Here is a 26,070-nt window from a genome sequence, read left to right as displayed (position 1 = left end):
CTCAGCACAATTTTCAGTGAAATAGTCCTCAACATTTGCTGATGCTCAACCCTAATGGGAATGGGTTTTAAATTCTGAAGCCAAGTCCAGTTTACCTCAAAATATTTAGGGGAAAACATTCAGTCACCAGTCCGACCTACAGTAGCTTCACTCTTATTTAAATCCACTACATGAGAGCAGGACAGAAGTGTAATTTACCAAACAAGAGTTAGCTCCAGTAGCAGGGCTGCTGGCTCACCCAGCCCTGCTTGTCACAGCAGGTTAGCAACAGCCACCTGACAATTTGAAACAGTTCTCTATGGCCTATAAAAAGAGCAAAGTCCTTGGCACAACCCACAAACAGCACCACGCAGAGGGAAATGCCATCACTAAAGTGCAGGTGAAGAGTCCTGTAGGCAGGGAGCTGTAGGTAGCACCAAGCTGGCTTAACTGTTCCTCTCCTACCTTCTGGGTGGCACATCCAGAAGCAGAGCGGGTGGGAAAGGCATGTGTGTGGGGTGTCCATGGTGTTCCACCCACTTTTCAACAAAAAGAAGCTGCTGCAATTTAGCACAGACATTTTACACCATCCCCACATGGCAAAGGAGTAATCTTTAAATCCCTTCCTCCAGGTTACCTTAGAGCCTCAGGAAACCAGCCCTGAGACATCACTGTTTGAACAAGACTGTACCGTTTCTCCCAGAGCACTGAAGTCCTGCAGACATCTTTGTGCACTGGGATGTTGTGTCCCATAGTTACTCCTCTGGTCCCTTTCCACTTACTTTACACCTGCCTAATGCAGATACAAAGAAACAAACTGTTTTTATTTTCTTGCCTTCAAGAAAGCCTGATTTTAGTACTTTCCCCCCTTCCCACCACTTCAGTAACACATCACTGAAGGCAAGCGCACAGAGATAGCAGAAAAATATATATATTTACATCCATAACTGAACACGTTTTATGTATTCAAATTCAGGAAAAATGCATCACATATACACACCAAGATACATCAAGAGAATACTAGGGGCAAGACACTGCCAACAGCAAGAAATACACAGAAAAGCACAGTCTTTGCTACTGTAACATTCTTCTGGGGAGTGTATTCAATAGAGGAAACATCTCTACACATTGGGGAAAGCCAGATACTTGGGCCTATTTTTCTGTGCCAGTTGGTGTGAATAAAAAGTGTGAAATTTTTACTTTAAAAAAAGTGCATGGAATATTTTTTTTTTTTTAGCATTCAACTATCCAAACAATTCCATAAGCTCTTTATATAAGCCACATTATTAATTAAAAAGGTCCTAGCCCTACAGTACACAAATCCAGCTCAGAACACAGGCACATGCTGAAGTCCATTCCTATTTAAGGCAGCATTTAAGCATACACTCAACTTTAAAGCTTAATGTTCTGACCCACTGACTTCTATGAGCAGTCACACTACACATTTGAAGTTAAGCACCTGCACAACTGCTCATCTAAATCAGGATGTGCTCCCTATTCAGAGCTTTAGATACGCATGTGTGTACTCAGTCTGGACTGGCAAATTCTGCAAGACCAAGCGCTTTTTCTTTTTACTGCCCTAAGTCACTCCACATCAGACTTCTCTCCACCACTGTGTTAGGACCTAGCCGGTCCTCTCCACAGCTTGCTCACAAAATGTCAATCTCATAGGAGTGGAGTGTGTCTGGGGTGGGAAAGCAACTCAACACGTAACTTCAAGGGCTGCTCCTCCTCCCCCTGAAGTGGGCTATTTCATGCAATTTTTCCTTTTTTGTTCAATTTCTTTTTTGGTAAGAACTGGAATGTGTTCCTTCAGTGAAATCTTTAAAATTAAGGATGAGGGGAAGGGGCAGGATCCCAGAATTCATCTTAATGGCCCATGATAAACCCCTGAAAATAGGGGAATGGATTTTAAGAGCTTCTTAGCCTCAATGCTACAGGGACCCTGGCATAAAAAATATATGCATGCGCACACACACTAAAGAGCAGGCTGGCTCAGAGCATCCCAAAGCAGGCTCCAAAGTGATCTTACATAAAAAGCACTTTGTGCTGACAGTGGTAAACAAGTGGATGGTGATTTTTCACAAATAGCAACAATTCTGCAATATCTTCCTTTTCTTCCCTTTTACTTTGTGTCTTTCCTTTTCCCCAAAGTTTGTTTTTTTATTCTATGAGTGGTTTAAATACTAAAACTAAATCAAATAGGAAATTACACAGTCAGCACCAGTCAGGAACTGAACCTGGGTATGTTAATTGGTTTGTGGTACCCAAATTCCTGGAAGAACAAAAGAACAATTCTTGCTCCTAAAGTTAGGGCCACATCCATATGTTTCCATTGTCTTTTTTACCTTTATAACTAGAGGTAGAGTCATTTTGTCCAGTATCTAAAACAGCATGATCCAGTTATATTGTTATTACATTAATATACAGTATCCATCTTATCACAGGTATTGAAAGTGCATGGAAAAAGTCTAACCAAGCCAATTCAATGACAAATAACAGTGTACCAAACATCATATAAACACACCCGCGCACCCACACTCACACGTAGTGTATATATATATATTTATAGATTAATTTACAGTATCAGAGTGTTGTTTAGATCCAGTGGCATGTGCAGAAATATCAGGCAGTTGCTGCTTTTCCTTCTCATATTCTCTTCAATTCTTTATTTCCAAGATAGACGGGTTGTGGTCTAGGATTGCCAAAATGATCTTGTCCATATACTGTCGCAATCTGTAATTTATCTCTTCCTGTTCTTTAAGGGCTTCCATGAGCTGAAACACAACATTTCAAAGTTAATCTTGAAATATTCTCATGAAATTCATTAGCATGAAATTCAGACAGGTGAGAGACCAGTGCCTGCTCAGGATCACCAACTCCCTTTTGTGACAGGTATTCTACCTCTAGCTCCTCCCTGTATCTCTATTAGAAACAATCTGTATGTTGAAGACCTTTACTATTAAGGAACGTGGTGAACTGTCATCACCAGGCATCTTTTGGCAGGTCATTTGAAACAAATTCCCCATCTAACACACCAATCCATCATGCATCCACACCATGGATGAGATTCCTCATCTCAGTACAAGAGCTTCACGATACTCAATTTTTTTCGTATCGATTGAAATCTAAAGCACTTTGCATGAAAGGCTGCTGAACAGAACAAGGAGTTCAGTGTTTTGCACTGGGAACAATATGGGCTGCCTCTGTACCATGTGCATACTCTCTCTCAAAAAAACTACCAAAAGCCCCTAAAACAACAAAGCTACATACTCCTCATGAACAACCCACTGAATATTCTATGTTCTATATTAAAGAGGTGTTTCACTAGACCTTTGAGCGTGAAAGGCCCCTCAAACTCTCCAAAGATGAAGACTGCTTGCTTTCTATACTCTGCATGTTTAATGCCAAACTGACAAAGCTGCCCAGGAGTGTCAGAGCCCCATATCCTCCTAAAGCTAATGTGATTTGGGTGTCCATTTCCATTAGCTTTCACAAGAGTCCTACCCTGAATCTGGAGTTTCTCACCTTCATTTTGATTGTACAGGAAAAATGGCACTATGGGAAGAGTTTATGCAGGTTGGTGAGGTTTACCAAGCCTGGGCCACAGTTGTAAGGCTCTCTCCTCCTTTAGAGGGAATGCTGGGTATTGCAAGAGCCAAAGTCATGAGATTCAGAAGGAGAAATAAGATTTGTCTTGACAACAGCAAAAGCCCAATTTGCTTTTACCTAATTAAGAGTTCAACAATTAAACAGCCTTTCTTCACAGTGCTCTGGTTCAGCAAGAAACTCAAGTATGCACTTCAAGGGACTGCCCAGGAGCTAAGGCTAACAGGGTCATTCAAGTACAGACTGGGTAAAGAGGTTTGTCTCAGGACTCCTCTTGAAGAGGAAATGGGAAGTTCTGTCCAGAAGAAACAATTCCTTTTAATCTCCTTCATCACTAACCTGTTTTTTTCCCTGGGAGCTCTTACATAACCATTGGCCTGATCTCACTATCTGTCCTGGAGCTTAAAGGAAGCCATACCAGCTTGACTCAGCCCACATACAAATGGGTCTCCTATGGTATCTTCCAAAGCATTACCAGATTATTACTTGCACACTACCTACTTTCTCCAACAATTCTGTAGCTGTAGCTCTGCTACAGGGAATATATAGCTCAAATTTAGAGCTAAGTGAGACCTTGTTACTTAAGTAACTTAGAAATAAATCTAGAACAGAAACTAAAAATTTAAGTAACTAGCTGTGGTAATTTCTGTATGAAATTAATGTCATAATAGCACAATAACCTGTAAGACGGAAGATGCTAAGAGAAATCCATTGCAAAACAGTTCACTGAGATTCTAAGGATTCCAATTTTTTGAGAAAGACAAATGGAAGAGTTATATTAAAAGGAGTGTCCAAAAACACTGTTAGATTTAAGGCAATCTTCTAACACTCTTAAATTCCTAGCAAAGAAGATTTTTCTGTTGTTCATTTGTCAGCTTCAGATAGTTCAACCTTGACAGTTAATTACATTGAAAAACATGTATTTTTGGATGTAGTACTTGATTAAAAAAGCATATTACCTCATCTCTTGATGCAGAATCAATTTCAGCAGCCAGTGACTGGGCTTTTGTTTGCGTTGCAAAGAGATTTTTAGCTTCATAAAGACTAAGACTTAGGATCTGTCCATTAAGATCATCGTTTTGGTCACGAAGTTTCTGATTCTCCTATTTAAGAGTGAAAAGACATTGCTTTTAACTTCTTCTTACAAGGCTTCATTAAAAAATAAATACATTTTTAAAATCACAGGTAGCTTGGATGACATATGGTAAGGCTGCAAACTAACAGCAACTCTTACCACCAGTGACAGGTCCTCCCTGCCTGAATCACAGGTGTTTCCTATGTGCACAATTTACATCACCTGTGCAAAGAAGTCCTAGACAGATGCAATGTGGGTCTTGTGCTTGTGTGGGAAGGGGGGCATAAAATCTAAACGCAGTATGCTAGGGGTTGCAGCTATAGGCATTTTTTCAAAGCAGTCCTGTACATTTCACATGGATCAAGAGGCCCTTCCCTGCTCACCTGCTTCAGCCGTTTTATTTCATGCTCCATTTCTACCTCTCTGGTTTTGGCATTGAATTCACTCACGCTGGATGAAGAGCTTCTCCCGCGTCCAGGACGCTCACATTCCAGCTTGTACAGCTGCAAGTGCTCCAGCTCCTTCCGCAAGTCTTCAATGAGCTGTGGGCATGCAAGCAGGCCATGTCTCTCCAGCCCCTGGCACAAACAGCCCTCCTTGGCAGCAGCTATCTCTGTGCCGCACCTCTGTACTCTGACACAAGCACTGTGTGAGCCTAGTTGAGGCTGGACATTCCTACAATACAGCCACTTGCTCTTCTATGGAAGCACAGGTCACAAACTGCTTCAGAGCTGGAAGCTGCTCTGATCTCTAAGCTTCATGTCCACGAGGCATAATTCCCCTTGCAAACTTAGTAAAGGAAATGTTAGGGCACATATTCAAGGCTGCAAGTTCTCAAAGAGCTGTAAACCCTTTGGGTCAGGGATTTCCAGTTATGAGGTATTCTTGCAGCATTCATTGCCCTATGGGTACCCCTCCCATAGAAACACAATCTAGTAATGCATTCACTGGATGCTGTATTTTCAGTGTTCATCCTGTCTGTCCATTCTTTTTCAGCTGAGCTTTCATGCAGATGAGGTGCGATTGCCTGGTCTTATATCCCTCTTCACACCTACCTCCTGCGTGGCTTCCCTCTCCTTGTTAAATTCCAGTCTGTTCTGCCGCAGCTTGTCCATCATTCTCTTGTACAAATCCATCTCGTCCTTCAGTCGCAGACTAGTGTCTTCCAACCTATCCGACATGCGTTGCCTTTCCTAGAATAAATGGGGAACTTCATAGCTAGCTTGCAAGTGCATGAGCCATCAACACAAATCTATAGACACAGCTGGTCATAAGCTGGCATGGGTCTCAGGGCATTCCTGCCACTACAGGTGACCAATGTTCCAATTCCATCAATATTCTTGTTTAGGGAAGGAAAGTTAAAGAAGCTGGGCCAATCACTATATAAGTTTGCTCTTACACAAATCAAGCTGATGTTAAATTGCTCAAGCACTCAGGAGTTTTGTTACCTCATCTAATCTCTCCGTCTGTGATTTCAGTCGTGTGACGGTGCTTTTCAGCTCACCATTTTCTTCTTCCAGTTGCTGAACCCTGTGTCAAAACCAAAAATGTTACAGCAAATGCCTCTTCAAGAATGCAGACATGCAAAATGGCATGGTCTAAAAAGCCACTTCGCTTGCACTTGATTGAAAGACCAAACAAGAAACTCTTCTTATCTTAGCATTTTTTCTCATGAGCTATTGGGTGCTTTTTGTTTGTTTGTTTTTAGGGCCAAAAACATTACACTGACCCTCAGATTCTTATGCTCCTAACAACAGGTATCTAAAAAGAATTAAGTAGGAAGAAACAAATACAGACACAAATGTTTGCTACAGCTGGTCACAATTCCCTCCTTGAATCCATGCCAAATATCCAGCTAAGCTGTCTACATGGGCCATGTGGATTAAAGCATTAATGTAAACCATCCTTCAAGCTTTTGGGCATTAGACATGCAATTGCACAGCTACTCTATAGAACTACTAACCTGTAATCATCTGTGCACTGTCTGGCTGTGAACAGCCTATGTTTACATGCAAAGTAAAGATGAAGAAAAGAAGAACTTGCACTCTATTCTGGGTGGCACCAAGATGTTTGTTACCTTGTATTTAGCAGTTCAATTTCGGTGCCTTTCTCTTTTTCATACTTGCTATATGCTTCTCTATGTCTCTTTATCTCTTCTTCCAGGGTCTGTTCTGCTGATGTTTCTTGGTCTTTCAATAGTTCTTCTAGCTCATGAACTCTAAGGAAATCAGATCTCATTTCAGTAACAGCTTCACAAGTACTTTAAAAAAAAAAAAGTGTGCAACTTCATTGACCCTCTCTTTCCTCCCCATTCCTTTATTTCATTCTACTTCACCACCTCTCTTGGCATTTAACCTCTCCCAATCTCCCTCTTGGTATTTAATCTTCCCAATAAGCATAGAATTAAGTAGTATCAGTTCATCTATTATTCTTTCATTCTCAGTCTCAAGAAGTTTTGACTATGACCCAGCCTTCTGCTTTTGCTACATGCAAGAAAAAAATCCAGTGGTAACCTCTCTTATAACAGAAGAGCTTGTTCTGTACAAGTCAGTAACATCCCTGTACTAAGAAATTTGCTTAGAAGGCCTTTGGTTGCTGAAAATTCAGCAAGGCAGCCCTATTCCACTTGGACTTCTCAGATGAAGCCTTATCTTATTTTGTCTGTCAGCATTAAGACAGATGACTTGGTCATATTTTACAGGTAGAGATGTTCCTTCCCTCCAATTTCGTTCTAGCTCTGCTCTCACATGATAAAGAGAACTGGCTCTGTGCTTTATTACCTGTGAACTAGCTGTGTGTTCTCTTGTTTCAGTTTGCTCTTCAGGTCACCATTTGTCAGGCTATCATTCTCCAGTTCTGTCACCTTTTTTTCTAGGTACATTACCTGGAAGAGGAAGTGGAAAAGAATCGAGAGTTTAAATCTCTCTTCATACACCCCTTCACTCTTTCCAATTGTCATTTAGCTGTGCTACCCTTTTTAAAGGGGGCATACTTCCCTGCAAAGCCAGCAGTGAAATTAAGCTCTGAAATTCTGAGTTCCCCAGGCTCTGCATCTTCCTTGAAGGTGATCAATGCCAATACACAGTAAAGAAGTAATAATACAATGCCTAGATCTGTACTTGCACAGTTCTTGCATTTTTGTGAAGCAAAGTCATAACATTAATGGAATATCAAGGACATTTTGAATGAGCTACTTCAGATCACTGGTAACTGTGAGCAAGAGAGCTTCGTCAATTGATGCGTGTCTCCAGCAGGATTTTGTTGGGTACATTAATCGCAACGCACACAGCTTCTCACCTTTTCAGTTATATCATTATCACAGGAGTCTATACTGTCTCTGAACAGGTCTTCTGTGCTGCCATTACTGCTGCTGAAGTTACTGTTGTGGAAGAGTTGTCTGAAAGATCAGAAGGATAATATTTTGCCTGATGAGGATGGAGGAGAAAGAGTCTGGGTACTGTCTTATAGCCTGGCTTTGCACTTTCAGCATCTGATGCTAAAATCTGTGCAATCATTTCAGTGACAATTACAACTGTTTAAGCACAAGTCTTACAAGAGACTGGTAGCTAAATGAAGTCATACTGAGCACAATCAATGACATTAGTTCTAGGGTGTGGTTTCTTTGTTGCTTTTGCTAGGATCTGCCACCAGCATTAACATAGTTTAAAAGCTACTTAGCCTTATTCACACTATGTACTGAGTTGTATTTGCCTTACTAGAAATTTAAAATAAGGTCACCACTGCGCACTGGGTGGTACAGTTAATCTACAAAATTTCATACACTAAGAGCTTATTTAAAAAACAGGAAAAAAAAAAAAAGACATCTCAAGCAGTTCCCACTACAGAATAGCGTCAGAATACGTAACACTGGAGATTATCTAAAATATTCTTGAAACTTACAGCCCTCCCCAGCCCAGGGCTGATTCATTCAGTCAAAGGAAGATCACAATTCTGTATGTCCTTTTTCAAAGAGATGCTCTTGCTTTCCTTTGCATTTCAGCAACAACAACAACAAAAAGGCCCACATTATGCGGGTGAAAGAAGCAATAGCTGGACTGATGGAATAGCAGTATAAAGGAATAAAGTTGGCAGACAAGGAAGCAACTATCTATGTTCTTAACAGAGCTCTTTCCAGTTCAGGGGCCTGCTCCAAGACTAGCAGTGGCTTCTATATTCTGCAACATACCTATCCAAATACAGGCCCCTTCCCTTGAAAACTTGTCTTGGCACATTTTTGTTTTCCTAAGCTTATTCCTCCTCTCCCCTCCCACCCCCACTTATGGCATTGTTACAGTTGATTCCACACGTATTCATAAAAAAGTTGAAGACTCTTACCTTCCAAAAGCTGTGCTTGATATTTTCCTGTTAGGGCTACATGGATACAGAAGGAATGATACAGGAATTAAACACTTTTTGATCAGTCTTGGATTCAATCTTAATTTAAATTCCAGCTGAATTGCACAATGAAACATAATACTGACTTTTAAGTGAAGTAAAAAAAAAGATTCTGTGAACAATATTCTTAGACAACTTAACCAAAAGCTGCAGTTACCAACAATGTGAAGATGAGTGAAGCCACAAATTACTGTGATCATTAATAAGTCAATTTGCAAATACTGTTATATTTAGCGGAGATGTGTCAGTGTAAATCAGAGTGAAACTAACATTAGAAACACCACAAAGGGACACTGAGTTAGTGATGGACGTTTATTCTAGATTCCCAGTTTTCTGATGATTTTATAAACAGTTTATCCTTCCCTGTAATGCTTCCCAGTTCAGCACAGGAACCGAGATGCTTTCCATTTTTACAGTTCCCTTTTGCAGCCAGAGACTAGTATTATCTAAACGAAGGACCAGACTCCAGACAACAGCACTAGAACCAAATCAAAATATCAGCTGTATCTCTTGACAAGAGGATGTCGCATCTCTGTGTGCCCACAGACACAGCTCTTTGTCAGAGCATTGCTCTCTTTCAGCCGGGTACATACAGCCTCACTCAAAATTACCAAAGCCCTAGCCAATCATGATCTGGGTGTTAGCAGACTCCTTGCTAGAGCAGGAACATTGTTCATATCAAGTACTATGCTGCTGTGTCATCAAGAGACGAAGTAGTGCAGTGTGCTCTGTGCCAAGGATTATGCAGACAGGCAGGATTTACATTCTGTTTCTAGGGGGAGCTAGAAGCCCACCAAATAATTTCCTTCAAAAACCCTAGATGATTGTTGGAAGCACTGGATTCTTTCCGAGTGCTCAGCACAGTTTAGAAGTGGATAGAGTGGCAGAGATAGAAATGTAAGGAAAAAGCTGAAATTGCAAAAGAACCCCAAAAGTAACTTCTGCCATAGGATTCATCATTTTTCCAAGTTCCCTTGAGGACAAAAAAAATCCCACACGAATGAAGTACCTCTGCTGACCAATAGCTTTAGGAGAGGTGTATGTAAGGTTATATGCATTAGCTAAGGATCTACCAGATCACTCCTTCCCACCTGGAGAAAACAGTAGCTAACTGTAGATCTGCACTAAGCAGCACAGCAGCCCCCACTTCCTGGGAAAAATTCCTGGAAATATCACTCTCCCTCTGCAATCAAAGAGCTCATTGGTTAAAATATTTGCATTTATTAATGCTGCCTGCACCTTAAGTCAGAAAAATACTTACTAGCTAATGAAGAACAGCATTTGGTTCAGGCTAGATGTCAAGGTCTGAATTTCTTACTGTTTTGTAAGAACACCACATGTGTAAGACAGAATGGGATACTGGGAAGGAGAGGGTTCTTTCTTCCTCTCCTCCTGCTAGTAGCTAGTCCCATTTCAAGGGGGCATTGCTAAAAGCAGTGCAATAGGCTGCTTACCTGTTTGCTTTCAAGTTTTTCAGCCTGGCTTCCAAATCGTTGAGTAGATTTATCTTTTTGCAGCACTGTGAGCAGTAAACATCCAGTAACTCGCTGTTATAAACATGCCTCATTTTTCGGGGTGTTTGGCCAGCACTGTTTGCAGGAAAGGAGAGATGTTACTGGCTATAGTAACCAACTCACCACAGATTTTCCTCTTGACTGCGTGTCTGTGTGTTAGAATCACAGACGAGGGACCTGGGGAACTACTTCTAACTGCAGCTCATCTAACTTAGAGGTGATGACGGAGAATGCTAGTCTTAGGGCAAGCCTACCTATCTGAGTTGAGGCTTTACAGAGGACGTGTTCTGAGTGTCAGTGGAAAGAATCAGTTTGTGTGACTGCAAGAATAGCACAAGGTATACAGAGTCCATGCAATGCATGTAGCAAAAGCAGCTAGTATGTTCCACCTCAGCAATATCCCCCTCATCTTGCCCATCTTCCCACTAGAGCCTGGAATGCAACCTGAAGAGTCTTTTCTCCAAGAGAAAGACAGGAAGACGAAAAACAGAACGGTCTGGTAGGAAGTCACACGAACCCCCTCAGATGGTAGGATGGAAGGAACCCTAGAATGAGGAGGAAGGGAGAAGTTGACATAGGTCTAAAGAGGACATAACAGTAGCTCTTGGCATGATAAAGAGAAAATAAACTAAAATAAAAGAGAGCAATCATGGCATGAAGTGCACAGAGTCCCAGGAATGCGAATGGAAATGGCTGCATAAACCTGAGGAAATAGGGCATGAAGGACACAAGCCATCATCATGAAGGGGCAGTGGAGAGGGGTGCTGGCTCTGCATGCATGACAGAGGTGGCAAGGCTGGATTGCAGAAGTGCTTGAAACAGAGGGTAGCACATGGGGGTCGCATGCAGAACAGAGGGATGCAGTGAACTTGTCCTGTGTTAGCAATGAAGCACAGGACCTTCGTGTGCTATTGATCCAAGCAGACAAATCCTAGAGCATCTTCATGGTTGGTACTTCCCCAAACCTGCTCACCTATTCCCTTGCTTGGGGAAGGATTTTAAAAATCAGCAACTGACTTGGTCACAGGGTGTAAAAGCTACAGAGACTGAGGTCACATCCAGGAAACTGGTGGACTGTAGTGACATTTCCAGCTCCTAACAGACAGCAGATACTTGCTTATGTTCTCCAAGACATTCAAAGTCAATATGGATGCTTGTTTCAAACAAACCCCTGTCTGTATATAACACTTCACCATACAGGTTAGTGCTAAGGATTTGTAGTATCAGAACACTCAAGAGGAACAGCTCTCTTGCAGGTCTTCTCTCCACTGCATCAGGGCTGGTGCATAGCGCTAAGCTGGTTTCCAACACTAGCCCCTAACTGTGAAATCTACTGTCTGCAATAGAAAGAAATCTCTACAAGCAAAACAGCCCAGTTATTTCAACAGAACCCAACAGAGGTTATCAGAAACAACATATTTGCTATAGCTCTTATTATTAAATGTAGTCTGTCAATTGCAGGGCAGAAAATGAACTGATAACATTTTGCTTTTAGGATGAGTCTATGTAACCAGTGTAAACTCTGGTATGGTCACTCATGCTCAGAGAACAAAACTGAAAAATCGTTTGTTAATGAATAAGGAGCAACCTGGAAGATACAGATGAGCCAAGGTCAGAGTAGGCGTTGGTTCTGGTCTCATCATCAGGGCATGGGCTACTGGGAATAAAATCCACATCATCTCCTTCCCCATAGTCTTCAAACTGTTCTTCATTACTGATCAGAGAGGCGGTGGAATAAGTTGAGAGGTCAGATGCTGCAGAAGGGTTGTGAGGACTTGACCTGAAACAAGAGGTCAAAATGTCTCGAAGGCCATAGCATCTCACCTCACATGGAATCTTCCACCTTTACAGCTTGTTCCCTCATTTGAAGTTGTAACCCACTTTGTGCTAAAAAGCCTGAAGTGCTAAACACATCTGATGTACATTTGACATAGTGCCTTGAAAGACAAGAGCATGAGAATCTACAAACAAGCTACTTGTGAGATGGGTTTGGATCAATACAAACCATTTCACTTTAAAGAGCACACCTCGACAATCCTCAGTCATCATTTCTACATGGTGGTGGCGACTGCTGCTTATGGGACTTCTGCTCTGAATGCAGGAACTATGCAGGCAACTCCAAAATGCATGGGATAGTCAGAGGAACATGTACAAGACGGAGGCTGTCGCTCTATTCCACAATCAGAGCTTCCCAGTAATCCCCATAAATCCTCTCCCATACCCCATGAGCTCCAGCCACTCTCTTTTGTGTGGCCAGAAACAAACTTCAGCTCACCACACGCCAGAGAGTCACTAAAGCTACAGATGTGACCTAACTGAGGCTGAGTTCCTGTCCTTCCTTCTATTGTGACAAAATGTGTCTTTCAGAGGAGATATAGACCACAAGAAAAGGGTGCTTTACTACTAGAGAAGTACCTAAGATAATGCCAAACAGGTAGGGAATGGCAGGACCCTGTGACCTCAAAGAGAGAGGACATACGGGTAAACAGATCAGGTGCTATAGGAAAGCAGCTGGCAGAGTAGTTTTGAGCACATCACACCTAATACAACAGAGCAAGTTTGCTGCAGAGGGTGCACAGTGATTCTCCTGCCCAGAGTCCAGACTACCCTGCAGTCATGCAGTGTGCTACCTTGCAGAGACAGATATTTTACACAGGTTTGTTCATCTCCCACCTCAGTAAGGCATTCAAAGAGACAAGCCAGTAAATTCACATACAAGTTCTTATAAACAAACTTCTCCCTACAGAAAACTCATATCTAAGGCCTGAAACACATGCTCCACTTGTGAAGCCCTGGAGTTGCTCAACATGTTACTGTTCCAACTACAAAGCAGAATCCAGTGCCTCTCTGCAATACAGACAAGGCACTGACTCAATCTGCTGATGCTTTGTGCGCATTAAGTTAAGTTTTTCACGCCCTTTGCTTCAGTACACAGTGCTTGTATCTTTGACTCCACTATCTGAGCCACGGGACAGGAACTTCCTGTTGTTGTTCTCCAGCAGCTCAACAATATTGCCTCCTAGGTTTCTTTTGAGTCTACATTGAACCTCTTAACTATGGCCCGCATTGTGGGAGACAGGGAGATTCCTCTTCCTGTAATACTACACTTGTGAGCTGTAAACAAGAGATGCAACAGTGCTCCGTTGGTGGATGGTGCAAGCATTATTTGCATATCCCTTCCCTCCAAAAGCAATTAGTAGAAGAGGAAGCCTGCCAACGTTTCAGATGTGTGCTCTTTTGTTTCTCTTGTTTTGATGAGATCCATTTATAACCTGCAATTCACTTATCTAATTCACATTAACAGAAATTAGGGCAAGTCAAGCCTGGCACACTATTAAAGGATGAAGATCATGAAGATAGGAATACTCATACTAGAAATAGATCAAACTTATCTAACAAGGTTCCTTGGCTGGTAGATGGATTAGTGAGAAGCTCAACACACCACACTAACATCTATTCATAAAGAGCTGCTGTGCCACAGACATACTGTGTATTGATACATTTTTGGGTGGTTATGATCTGTGTAACTGCAACTGCTGTTTTCATCTCAATGTTGTTACACCAAGTCAGTTTAGGAAGAAGCTCCTCCTAACACTTCCACCAGGGATGGAGGTAAATGGCCAGTCCTCAGTTGGGATGACAACGTATATTTATCCATAAAATCCACCCTCCAGCATAATAGCCCTGGAACATCACCACTTGCCAACAGACTGGAGTTTAGCAGCCTTACCCCTCATGCATTGCCTGGCTAAGTTTCTCTTCTGGCAGCTATACAAACAGTCACCACTGCTGGACCCGCCTGATAATGTTGCTTAGAACTTTTAATTTGTAGTTATTCGTAAGCTTTTCCAAACTTTAAACTGCTTCAGTTGAAGCAGTCCATGCTCAGGGTAGATCCTGAACTCATAACCTGCCTCAGGCTGGAAACTGCCTGGGAATCACACAGTCATTTTCAAGGGAGTTGCTAAAAGCAGCTGTTTTTCCCCATTCTAACACTTTCTGAAGGAAGCTTTCAAGTTGTTGGGGTTTTTTTAAAGCTAATTCCTGGTCTTCAGAGCAGGACTTCACAGAAGGGTGACACATCTGATACACAACCCACCTGCTTCTTCAACGGGCAGGTATCGTGGTTTAGCCAAGGTAAAAATCTCTATTGTGTCTTTTAACACAAAAGCATGAAGCTTCCAAAGTGTTTTCCCACAGATTTACCAAAGGCAAGGAGGCCTCAGAGGATAAACCGAGATCTATTAGTAGCAGCACAGTAGCTCTTAGTAGTTCCTGCCCCCCCCCAGAAGGAGGGTACAGGATGCACAATACCTCCCTCACCCCTTCACAAGAGCCTGAATGGCACAGCTGGGAGGAAAGATACTCATCAAACGCAGTATGGGTAAGAGCCAGTCACTGCAAGGATGGGTGCTTTGAAGAACTGGGAATGGCAAGGCAAGGAGACAAGTTTGGTAAAGAGCTGATAAAAACTGGAATTATCTTGAGAAAGTCTCTGGGATTGCTTTAAGTGGGAAAAGGGAAAAGGCCAGTTCTCAGCTAGCTGAGAAATTTAGGAGGAGAGTAGGAATGAGGCTGCACAGAGAGCACTCGAGGAGGCCCAGGAGAGAGAAGGAGGACTGCCTTAGCAATGAAGGAAGCTCAAGAGGCACAAACCAAGATGACAAGTCAAAAATAGGGAAGGCAGGGCAGAGGCTTACAAAGCAAGCCTAGCTGAGCTCTGTCCTGTGGTACTGCATTAACTCAGCTCAAAGCAGGATTAAATCAAGTTGGGTCCCTTCCCCCCGTCGGTTTTCACCCACATCCCCCAGGTACATGCCTGGGAAGAGTCAAGTTAGGATTACAGAGACACTCTTGTGTTAACAGCAAACTATGGTTACACACGCACATGCCAGGACACCCTGTGTTAAACACAAGTTACTGTGGCACACTAAAGGTTATGGAAAATTAAAAACACACAGAATTCATTTGGTAGATGGAGTTGCAAAGCAAATCTGCAGAGCCCAGATCTTCAGATAACTAGATGTAAAAAAGGCTAAAGCAGCATTCCCCACATTGCATTGCTCTGCAGGAAGTATTTGTTTTAATTCCAGCATATATAGGTTATGGGAACACAGAAGATCCTAAGTTTGGGGGATGCCAGTGCAGTGATCCATTCTGGAAAGACCCAACACTTTCACTTCAACATGCAACATGCAAGTCCCATGAGTGCTCACAGAACATGCCAGAAGGAGCCAGGGCTGAGACTGTCTAAGCCACTTAGAGGACCTGGACATCTATCTCCCTTATATTGTAAATGGATATTAAGTTTCTAAATCCTTCAGGCATCCTCAGCCTCCCACAGTACAGATTAGTCACATAAAGGCTCCTTCCTCCCTGGTCCTTTTGCACATGCCTCAAAACAGGGCTGCCACAGGGCAAAACCACCACTCACTTGTCACCAGGCAGAAACAGGCCACCAAGCACACCGTCCTTCTCTTCGCTCCGACACGTGTCGGAGGCCTCCGAGCTCTGGGCACTCTCAATAGCACTGTCCATGTCAGACTCATGGTGAACCTCTTGCTGTGCTAGAGTCATCGCGTCGTCATCAGGAAAGAGCTCCAACTCGCTGTAGGCGCTTTCGCTGTCCAAGTAGGCACAGTCCTGGATTTCACTACCCTGGCAAAAGATGAATTGGGAGACAATTCAGATCATCCTTCAAGGCGGTTAAGAGGATACAGGCGAAGCAAGAACCCACCCTCTGGATGCCCTGGTAAGCAAGAGTGGTACTGAATAAAAGCCATAAAACAAAAAGGCTGACCTGCTTTACAAAGGCCAATTCCTGCAAGCCCCTAAGGTAGCTTGCACCTTCCACAAGGGCTCAAATACTGTCTCTGACTTGGTGTCTCCTATAGGAGAGGGGGGACACAACACCCAGGTATAAAATGCAGTCAGTTTTGCCCTAATTTACTATCAAAATGCACTTGAAGTAATAAATATCCTCAAAGCTTTATAATAAAAGAGGCATCCTTTGAAAGAAGTTAATCACAGGACTCTCTCTCAGTGATTTCATGTGTTAATATTATCAATTAAACAAAAGCAAGCCAGACAAGTCTAACAGTTTACTCTGAGGATGGACAAAAACGTAGAAGGTGAAAAAAGAGTTGGCAGGTGTTAAAACATTTATTGTAAGTCTTGGTGACAAAGATGTAAGAGGGCAGGAAAAAAAAAAAACCAACAACCTAAAGCCATCTGTTCCTGCTTCCTGGAACCACATATCTTGATTAAGTATCAACTAAAATAAGACGTCATTCTCATTACTGCAACACTTTGCTCTTGCTGTTCATCCCCTCCCTCCCCTTCTTGCCCCATGAACACTCACAATAGCCAAGACAAGCTGTTTTCTATTTGCTTGTCCCTGAGGGACAAATAAAAATTCTTAATTGAAAAAATAAAGCCCAAGATTTTACTCTGTCCTTTGTTTAATACATGGCAACACAATACTGCTTTGACAATTTTCATCCAGTATGACGCAAATAACTCATGTCTCCAGAGCGAGTCCTGCAAATGCTCTGAGTCAGAGCTCCACTCCAAAGCTCACCTGCAAGCTCCACAACTATTGCCAGAAAGTCAAGACAATCATGTATTTAAGGCTTAGTTTACTGGCACAAGTAATGAAGCATTTCATTCATGGATACACCTCATGTTTAGGCCCAACTGTCATCCGCCCAGCTCCTTCCCCAGGAATCCCAAGGCATTGGCAGCCTGGCACCACCACAAGCACCAGCTGCCATTCTGGCAAGCACGTTCAGTTGGACGCTGTTACAGTGGCACCACTTGCAGCAGCATGGCTTCAAGTCAACCCCCGTAGCCTCTGGACACTCCTACGCTAGAGCCAAAGAGGCTTAAATCCCTTTTGCAGAACTAGTGATGTTCTATGCTGATGACACTAATTTTTCTCAGTGCCTTTTCCACCTCAACATGAGAAGAGTCAGCCAGAAGCTGCAGCTTTTTAAGATTTGCAAAAACTGCTACTAGAAATGCAGGTCTCACCTTCCATTTTTTCCTGAAATACCAATTTATGTGACTGTGAAACTCCTAGCATACAGAGGTTTAAGAAATTCAAAACAACTCCACCTGCTCAAACCTAGTTAACTAATGAACAACCAAGCAGTCAAAAGGACAGCTTTACCTGCAGTGTTTGACTCTCTAGATACTCAGAGCAGATATCTGGATACTTTTCTAGCTGAGCTTTCAACAGGTCTTCCAGATACACAAGTAATATCAGTTAGACACTTCAGCACTATACAATAATAAGCATACGTGTATATGCTTTCTCCCACTTTTCCGTGTCAGCCTTATTAAGCCTGAAACTTTCCCTAGGTACCACTCCAAGAGATATCCAAAAGGATTTATTCTTGGTCTATGCCATATAGTATTTATTGAAGCCACGCTGTCTCATGCAATCAAATTTCTAGCTCTGAGCCAGAGCACCTTCAGCATGGCCACGACCCCTCATCCACAGGGAGCTGGTGGTTTGGCAGGTCAGACACCAGCTGTGGAGTCTGCCCTGGCCCTGCTATAGCCCCAGGTTCTTCAGCACATCTTCTGACCTGCACCTTGCATCCTCACAAGCAAGCAGGGATAATGACACTGTTGCTCTTTGCAAAGTACCTTAGGATCTACAAAGAGACAGCACAAGCAACAAGACATTTTTAGGAGGTGTTGAAAAAGTAAAGATTGTTAAGAGCAATTAAGGTGTTTCAGAAGTATCCAGGAGTGTTTATCTAACATTTCCCCAAGGTTTCCTCCTGCATGCTAAGCCCCACAGGCACAGAGCTCCTGTTTCTCTTAAAATGTTTAATGCAATAAAGCCCTGACTGCCGTTATGGAATTGCACCAGCTGGTAAGAGCCTGATCCAGGAGGGAAGGAAAGAGGCATGGAGAACACAGTGGATCCCTGAAGTAGGAGTTCAGGGAGGAAATCAAGGGAGGAAAGGAAGAAACAGCTCTTGCACAGCTCTACCTCCCAATTAGCACATCTTTTTCAGAGGTCTTGGAGAAGTTTCTGCTTAAGCAAGTTTTTACAGCACGAAAATCTCACTGGTATTAAACAAATTAACACAAGAAAGTAAAGGCCAAGAAGATCATGAAAAACTCCCTTTTTGTTCCCTGTAGGTAACACCGAACATTTGCTTTTTCTAAGAATAGCAGCCTAGATGATCTTTAAAAAAAGTCCATTAGCAATTAAATGTGCAGTGTCATCTATAAAGGCTAAGGGCTCGCTTTTCTTTCCTGTCACTTTATGGCAACCTAACCTTCACATATTGACTTGTATTACAGTACTCATCTATAGCTACAGCACAGACTGCACTGTACCCATGCTGGTCAGTACCATGCATTCTTTGTCGAAGTGTAATTGTTCTGCTCCTAAACTTTCACTTCTAAGCCCACGAAAAAAAAAAAAAGAAGAAAAGAAATGAGCTTTTGGAGGCAATGACCCATCATAAGCCTGAACACCTGCTTTACAGTTTCTGAAATGCCTCACTGCAAGACTTGGAACCCTTCCTGGAAGCTGGTCCTCCCTTCTGCAGATCCCACCCTTGAGCTGTAGGGAGCTCAGGGACTGATGGGGACTGGATAAATGAAGAACATGGGCCAGCCAAGCTCCTTTGAGGAGCTCCCCCTGAGCTATCCTCCGCTGCTTCCTCTCAGCGGGGAAAGCAGATGCCATGCAGCACACCATGCTCCAGGCTGCCAGCCCCTGTCTTCTCTGCAAATCTGGCACCCACCCCACAGACCTGCACAAACAAAGTGAACATTTAGGAAGCATGTCTCAGCTGTTCTTCCAAGTACCTGGCAGCCAAACCACACACTGAAGACCCCAGCCCTTTCAAAGCAAGCAGCACGACAAAGAATCCTGCCAGGGAGGCTCAGCTCCAGCAGCTGCACGAGCTGCTTATTCATGGTTTTCAGTACTCAAGGTCCACCTACAATCAGTGCTGAAAAATCACTGTTTCAGCAAGATGTACAGAAACTAGGACCAGTGACAGCCACTGTGCTGAAGCCTGCATGACTGTTTTCTGTGGGTAGGAACTACATGCTTAGCTATTAAGCTTTAAGAGCTTAGGGGTGGGGAATCACTACACTCCCAATAATGCAGTGTTTCCAGGCACAAGAATACTCTGATGTGCAGCACTGAAATCCTGTAAAGCATGGGACCTGCATAACACGAGCAAGGTGTCTCTTCAGCTCCCTCGGTGAAACCAGCCTTTAGTGCAACTGTCACAATTACACATTTAACAAAAAGTTTTCCTTCTGTGGCCTAAATGAACAGTAGAAGGTAACAGACAAAGCACCTTTAAAACAACTAATACAGGTTAAGAAAGCTACTACAAGAAGTCAGAATTGGGGCATGTTGCTAGTAAACAATATACAGGCATCCACACCTTACTGACTAAAGCTGTAAGATATTTGAAGCTGTAATTGTTCAGTGATCACAGTTTCTCACAGGACCATACTTTCAGTGATGCCGTCTAGCACAAGCTGCTTACAGACCACACCTAAGGAAATTAAACTCCGGGGGGGGGGAGAAAGAGAAAAGAAAAAGAAAAGGCTGATTGCACAGCTTAACTTCTCAAATTATTCCCATAGTTTAGGTATCTACAGGACCTCATGTACCAAATTAGAGGTTGGCAAGAGCAAGTGTTATTCAGGTAGCCTTAAAAAAAGCTAACTTGAGTTTAAACAGTATGTTAAGGATTAGGAGATGCTTCTATCCTGAGTCATTTGTTTCCAGTGTACATGCCATTAGCCGAAACCAGAAAGAGAATGAGGTTCTGACAACCTGAATATGAATCATTGTGTTTCTCATTCTGCTAGGCAGTTCCCTTCTTTGTTGGCTGAGCCAAAAGAGATGAAGTTGCTGTTTATGATCTTGGAAGATTCACACACAAAAAAACCCAACAACAAAAAAACCCCAATTAACATTAAAAATACCACCAACACTACATAGCTGCGGGTAGCTTTAAAGCAGTAAGTACTTTGCACTTTATCTAATCGGATGCTCAAGATAACTCCAAGTGCTTCGCAGGCAGTCGGCCAGACGCTTGTATAGCAACTGTTGAATATTCAGCAACAGTTTGCTCTATAGAAGCACCTGCTGCCCAAAGATCCAAGGCCACTTCACAGAAACTAATGAATTCCCTTCCTCGAAAGAGGCAATTGTGTGGCTGCATTGAAGCCAGATGAGTAAGCACAGGCTGCCTTTGCACAGACACCCCAAACAGAAGCAGAAGCCAGAAGACAGCGATTCCAATGGATTCCTTCTGATCTTTGTGGGCCAGGAAAGTGGCGTCAGCATTAGGTGGGTATGGGAATACAGCTCTGCCTTGCCTTGCAGTGACCTGGCTGGGCTTTCCCAGATTGGAAGCAATCCCTAAAATCTGCACATAAAGCAGCTGAAAGCTAGTAACTTGGCTGACAGACAGGCTACATGACATGCCTACATCAATACATTCATGCTGAAGAGCAAGCCTAGTTAAAATTCACTCCCATCACAGCCAAATCACCAGCACCCCTGACATTTAGACAGCCTCCCAGTATTCCAGAGGAGACAGGGAAGAAAAGAGGATCCAAGTCTCCCACCACTGGGCAATTTGATTAGCAAGAGCTGGAACCATCACACACAACCAGAAACAAGAAGTGCCACATGCATGTCAGCCACAGCACTTCCCTCACCAGGATCATGCCCCCAACCTGCACCCATCCGACACGCTGAATCTGGTAGCTGTGGGACAGATGCAAGTCTGAGTCCCCGCACCCTCCCCATCCAGTTTCTTCCCAGCAAAAGTGCAGGAGAAGTCACCTCACCACAACTGGAAGGGAAGAGGTACCACGTGGAGGCGTGCGAGGCTCGGCGGTCTCAGACGAAGTGGTACTTACTGTTGCACACCCATCATAGAGAACATCCAGGCTCTCTCATCTTTATTTAAGCAGCCACTGCATTGGAAGGCAAGTATTCTCCTAATTACTGGGTATAACGAAGAAGGGTGTGAAGCATTTCTCACCAATGGGTTTTAGAAACATGCCACTCCTCTACAAACATTTGCATATTTACACCAAGTGGGCTATGAACTTTTTTTAAAGCACAGATTCTCCCCCAACATATTTCCTTTCCTTTTCAGTTGTCAGGCAGAGGTGGAGAGATCTACCCTTTGATCTGACTGGAAACAGGAAAAACTACGTAAGAGGAAAATGCAGAAGCACTAAGTGAGACCACACTTCTGCATCTGCATCCATGAGGAAGCTAAGCAAGTGACTGCCGGCTCTCACCCACGCAGCTGCGGCCGAGCACAAGGCAGAGCAGGGGCTGCCACATGCAACAACGTGGCTTGCAGGTAGGTTGGTGGTAGGAGGGAAGAAGTCATAGAAGCTGCTTCCATCTCCTGCTGCAGCATGGAAGAACACCAAGTCTCCCCACATAGCTGGGAGTTTAAAATGTCTGAGTTCAAGATCAGCACGCAGAGCATGGCTATTTTACTAAGCTGTTCAAATAAGAAGCTATTTTAGGATCACAAATTAGTCTGTTCAATGCAATAGCTTCCTCTGACTGTTTAGTTACTCAAATCTAATATTTGAAGGTCAGTTTAAGGCAAAGCTTCACACACTGCTGCTGTGGGTATTGGAAGGGACTTCTAGGGGTGAGTTTATTCCTAAGATCCAAATCTAGGATCGAGTGCTGGACAGCATCCTGGAAAGCTGGTGAAGAGTCCCCAGACAGAGGGCAAGCTATGCCTGTGCTGCGGTGCATTGCCAGCCTCCGTTTCCTTCGCAAGATAATACCTGTATCTCATACAATCGTGCAATTCAAGGACAACAGGTTTTAACTGAAAGACCAAGCTTCAGCTTCTGGGCTGTTCATGCTGAACCACACAAGCGGAGGGCACAGAGGTTCTAAAAGGCCGCTTTGTGCTCTGGATAGAAAGTTCAAACTGACGTGCCTTTTCCAAGGCAGAGGAGAAAGGCAGCATGCAGCCTGGAGCCAGCCAGGGAACGGCAGGAGTCAGGAGTGTTTACACTCTGCTACCTGTCACTTTAATTGGCCATAATAGACATGCCAGACCTCATCATGCGTAGGGTCTAGATCCAAGCACTCCTTTTCACAGGTCATTGCTTATGCTCTGAAAGTTTTAACATTAAAAGACTTTAGCAGACTGCTAATTTGATCCTCCAAAGAAAGTAAAAAAAAAAAAAAAAAAAAAAAAAAAAAAAAAAAAAAAAAAGAGGTTCTTTCTTGTTAATTTGAAGTTGCATCCCATCACTCCCTGGGCTGCTTCCCACTACTGGGCTATCGTACACTCATCAGCCATCACTGGAGGCTCAAAGCAGGGAGCATCCCTTTGCAGAAGAAGAAAACATCCTAGTCTGCGGTGTTAGGAATGAGGCATGGATGGGGCCAGTACATCAGCCACAGAGTTCAGAATAAAACCCACCAGATCGTTTGGCACCTTGTTCCAACATTGATCAGGGCGCTTTTAGTTCTGAGCTGCAAGATAGTTTCCATTCTCTTTCACATACCTAAAAAAATAGGTGCAAAGTGGCACCATGCTGGTATGCTGTGAGGATGTCACAAATGTCACTCAAACTCCAAAGGTGTCCACTCCAGTAAGAGCAGGAATGAGACCACATTATCTGAAAAAGTCTCCGGTAACATTTCTAGTGTGAAATGCTTTTGACTCTGCAAGCTGCTGGGCCTCTGCAGACTGGTACCATGGCCCTTCCCATACAGCAAACTGCTGGGACACCCCACAGCAGGTACCCGCCTGCCACCCCCTCCTCCAGGGCAGGGCACCCAGGTCAGCTGTACATTGAAATAAGCTGTGGTCAACTCGGCATCGCCTTTGCAGCATGCACAGGGTTGCTGCAGACCTTGGTTTAAAAAAGCTGGTATACAACTAAAAAAAAAAATTATTCATGATATTTGCCTAAAAAGATCTGCACAGCAGATAATAAATGTGACGATTAACCCTCTTGAAAAGACTTTGCGTTGAGAGGAGACAATCTCTTTCTATTTTTAAAGTCAGAACAGCAGTAACAGGGAGGGAGAACAGAAAATGTCAAACTCTAACCAGGGATCATTTCCTGGGACTGGCACTCAGGCCTGCCCCTGTTAAACCTGCCCCTCTGGGCAATGGGGCCAGTGAAGGAAGCTCTCGTATATCACGGGCAGTAGCATTTACCATTATGTTGGCATGGACAGTTGTTGACAAAATTATGAAGACCGCTGTACCCTGGGCACCATATGGCCAACTGCAGGCCAGATGTCACAACATGCCTCATGCACAGGAAACGCAGAGCTGCAATTCATAGTTAAAGGCACTCCAAAGACACCCCAGTATAGTCCAGCCTTAAGACCAAGGGTCAGAGGTAAGCTCAGATTATGTTATTTTGAAGCAATACTGCAAGTGAACACCTATACCATGTCAATGAGAGCTGGAGGCTGCTTGCAAACCCATGTCTTTTTTTTAAGCCTAAAGCATAGTCCAGCACTCACTTCTCAGCTCAGTTCCTTAATTAACCAAGTCTGTAAGTTACAAGATGCTCTTTGCAACTGGTGTTTGCTGCTCAGGAGACAGCTGAGCTCGCACATGAACTTGTTTTCCTTGACAAGCCTCAAGGTCACCCAGTCGGGTACTCAGTCAATAGCAAAACACTTGCATCATACTTGCCCGCGGGTGCTGCAAGCACATGGGTGAAGAGCTCCTTGAGCAGACTTAGTGCTGCTCCAGACCATGGCTGGGTGAGGAGGAGGGTACTCGTGGTACCTCCAGGAGTACCATTAGGCACAAACAGCGTGAAGAACAGGAAGAAGCTGTCCCAGGCAGGAACAGTTCTGTCTATGTCTACGCTAATTATTTACAGGAGCCCTGGTCAAACTCCCTCCCCCAAAGAATTTGGAAACTATAATATTTGCATTTCTTTTCTATATTACTGCAAGTCTGGCCTCCAGCAAACACAAGGAAATAAAGACATTTAAAGAAAAACAAATAAAATAATATTTTTTGCCTCACAAATCATATTTCTGTATTCCCACCCACTCGGTTTAGATTACACTGCAGTCTCCAGAGGGGAGGAATGATGGGGGAATGGGAGCAATTTCAGACCCCAAGAGGTAGAGAAACATCTCGAGTTTCCCCAGCACAGTAAGAAATCCAGCCATGCTTGATGATGAGTAGTTTATGTTGGCAAGCAGAGGGAAAGCATTAAGGATGTGGCTTTGCTCTAGTTTATATGGAAACACTTCCCAGAGCTCATTGGTCAGTCTGAATGCAGACAAGCCTAAAAACTAATTTACTTCATGTTTAAGAAATACTGAAGTAGCTCTGAAGAGCACTTTGTTAGGAGGAGGAAGGAGCTCCAGGGCCTTGGCTGCTCTTCAGCTGGTGGCTGGGCAAACCACAGGTTAAGGCGTCTCTGCTGCAGGAATAACTGGAATTGCAGCCTTTATCCAGCAAAGTTCACAAGCACCAATTTTTAAAAATTTTCAGTCTCCCCATCTATTTATAAAAGGCATTTTGTTTATTTTTAAAGAAAGGCTCTCACATACCTGCTCTTTTACTTTCTAACAATGAAGTGAACACACTTATTTGTAGAAGGGCTTCCCTTTATTATTTCTTGAAGTCTGCCAAGCACATCATAGTGCTCGACACATGACAAACACAAATTAAGAACCCAGTGATCATAAACTCTGGCACACTCAGCAGACTGTGTTTTTTCACTTATATGGTAAAATACAAAACATGGCTTATTTTAGAGTTTATAGCTATGCACAGGCAGGACATATTTCTACCCTTGAACCTGCACAGACAAAACAGGGAACAAGTAGAAATCATTTATAACAACGTTAGTTTGCACACTAAGAACAAGATTCAAAGCAGAGCCATATCCAGAGACCCCTACTACTAACCGGAAGTATTAGCTGCAACACAGCACCCAAAGCGCTGTTTTATGTTGTCAGGAAGCACTTACAGAGCCTGTCTTATGTTCGGTGCAGCGATCAACCTAAATGACTATGGAAAGAACAAAAGGAATTACTTTATTACGCTGCAGTTCAGAATTCAGGGGGTCAGCTACCCAAACATAGCAAGCATTTGAGAATATTAAAGTTTGGATAATGGTTAACTCAGCAGCAACCCATGGTTAGTTTTATAACTGTTTAAAATATTTCTCTAGGACACTGTATTTAAAAGACTGAAAGAGTTCAGATCAAGCTATGCTCAACACATGTAACAGGACTGGTTAATCAATAATTGAAGCAAAGCTATTCCATTCCTCTTGCTATTTTGGCATGGAAAGTGTTTTGTTTTGCAGCCTTTGCACATGGCTAAGATCTCCCAACCGCTGTAGCAGTAAGAGCACTGACAAGGCAACCACATCTAAGAAACATCTGCACATCAGGTGGATTCTGGGCGATTTGCTGCTGTTTGCAGTAATTCTTCAAATAATAAAGTTAAAAGA

The 26,070-nt window shown here is 43.2% G+C and overlaps 1 protein-coding gene across 3 annotated transcripts in view; it reads right to left on the bottom strand.

Moving 5' to 3' along the window:
- Positions 1 to 903: 903 nt before the first annotated feature.
- The window catches only part of RAB11FIP4 (RAB11 family interacting protein 4), a 130,374-nt gene continuing 105,207 nt past the window's right edge, over positions 904 to 26,070 (bottom strand). For 2 of the 3 annotated variants that reach the window (XM_075518691.1, XM_075518693.1), the window contains 12 exons: positions 16,007 to 16,230; positions 12,161 to 12,352; positions 10,513 to 10,647; positions 8,999 to 9,034; positions 7,961 to 8,060; positions 7,444 to 7,547; positions 6,741 to 6,881; positions 6,112 to 6,193; positions 5,719 to 5,856; positions 5,047 to 5,205; positions 4,548 to 4,691; positions 904 to 2,756 (listed from right to left, as the gene is read on the bottom strand). In XM_075518691.1, the coding sequence (XP_075374806.1) occupies positions 2,640 to 2,756; positions 4,548 to 4,691; positions 5,047 to 5,205; positions 5,719 to 5,856; positions 6,112 to 6,193; positions 6,741 to 6,881; positions 7,444 to 7,547; positions 7,961 to 8,060; positions 8,999 to 9,034; positions 10,513 to 10,647; positions 12,161 to 12,352; positions 16,007 to 16,230 (1,572 nt within the window). In that variant the 3' untranslated portion in view covers positions 904 to 2,639. The remainder of the gene's footprint in view (positions 2,757 to 4,547; positions 4,692 to 5,046; positions 5,206 to 5,718; positions 5,857 to 6,111; positions 6,194 to 6,740; positions 6,882 to 7,443; positions 7,548 to 7,960; positions 8,061 to 8,998; positions 9,035 to 10,512; positions 10,648 to 12,160; positions 12,353 to 16,006; positions 16,231 to 26,070) is intronic. The other variant, XM_075518692.1, reaches the window with a different exon arrangement.

Source organism: Mycteria americana, chromosome 16, assembly GCF_035582795.1.
Source record: "Mycteria americana isolate JAX WOST 10 ecotype Jacksonville Zoo and Gardens chromosome 16, USCA_MyAme_1.0, whole genome shotgun sequence".
Taxonomy (NCBI): Eukaryota; Metazoa; Chordata; class Aves; order Ciconiiformes; family Ciconiidae; genus Mycteria; species Mycteria americana.
This window is presented reverse-complemented; position numbering and strand designations above follow the sequence as displayed.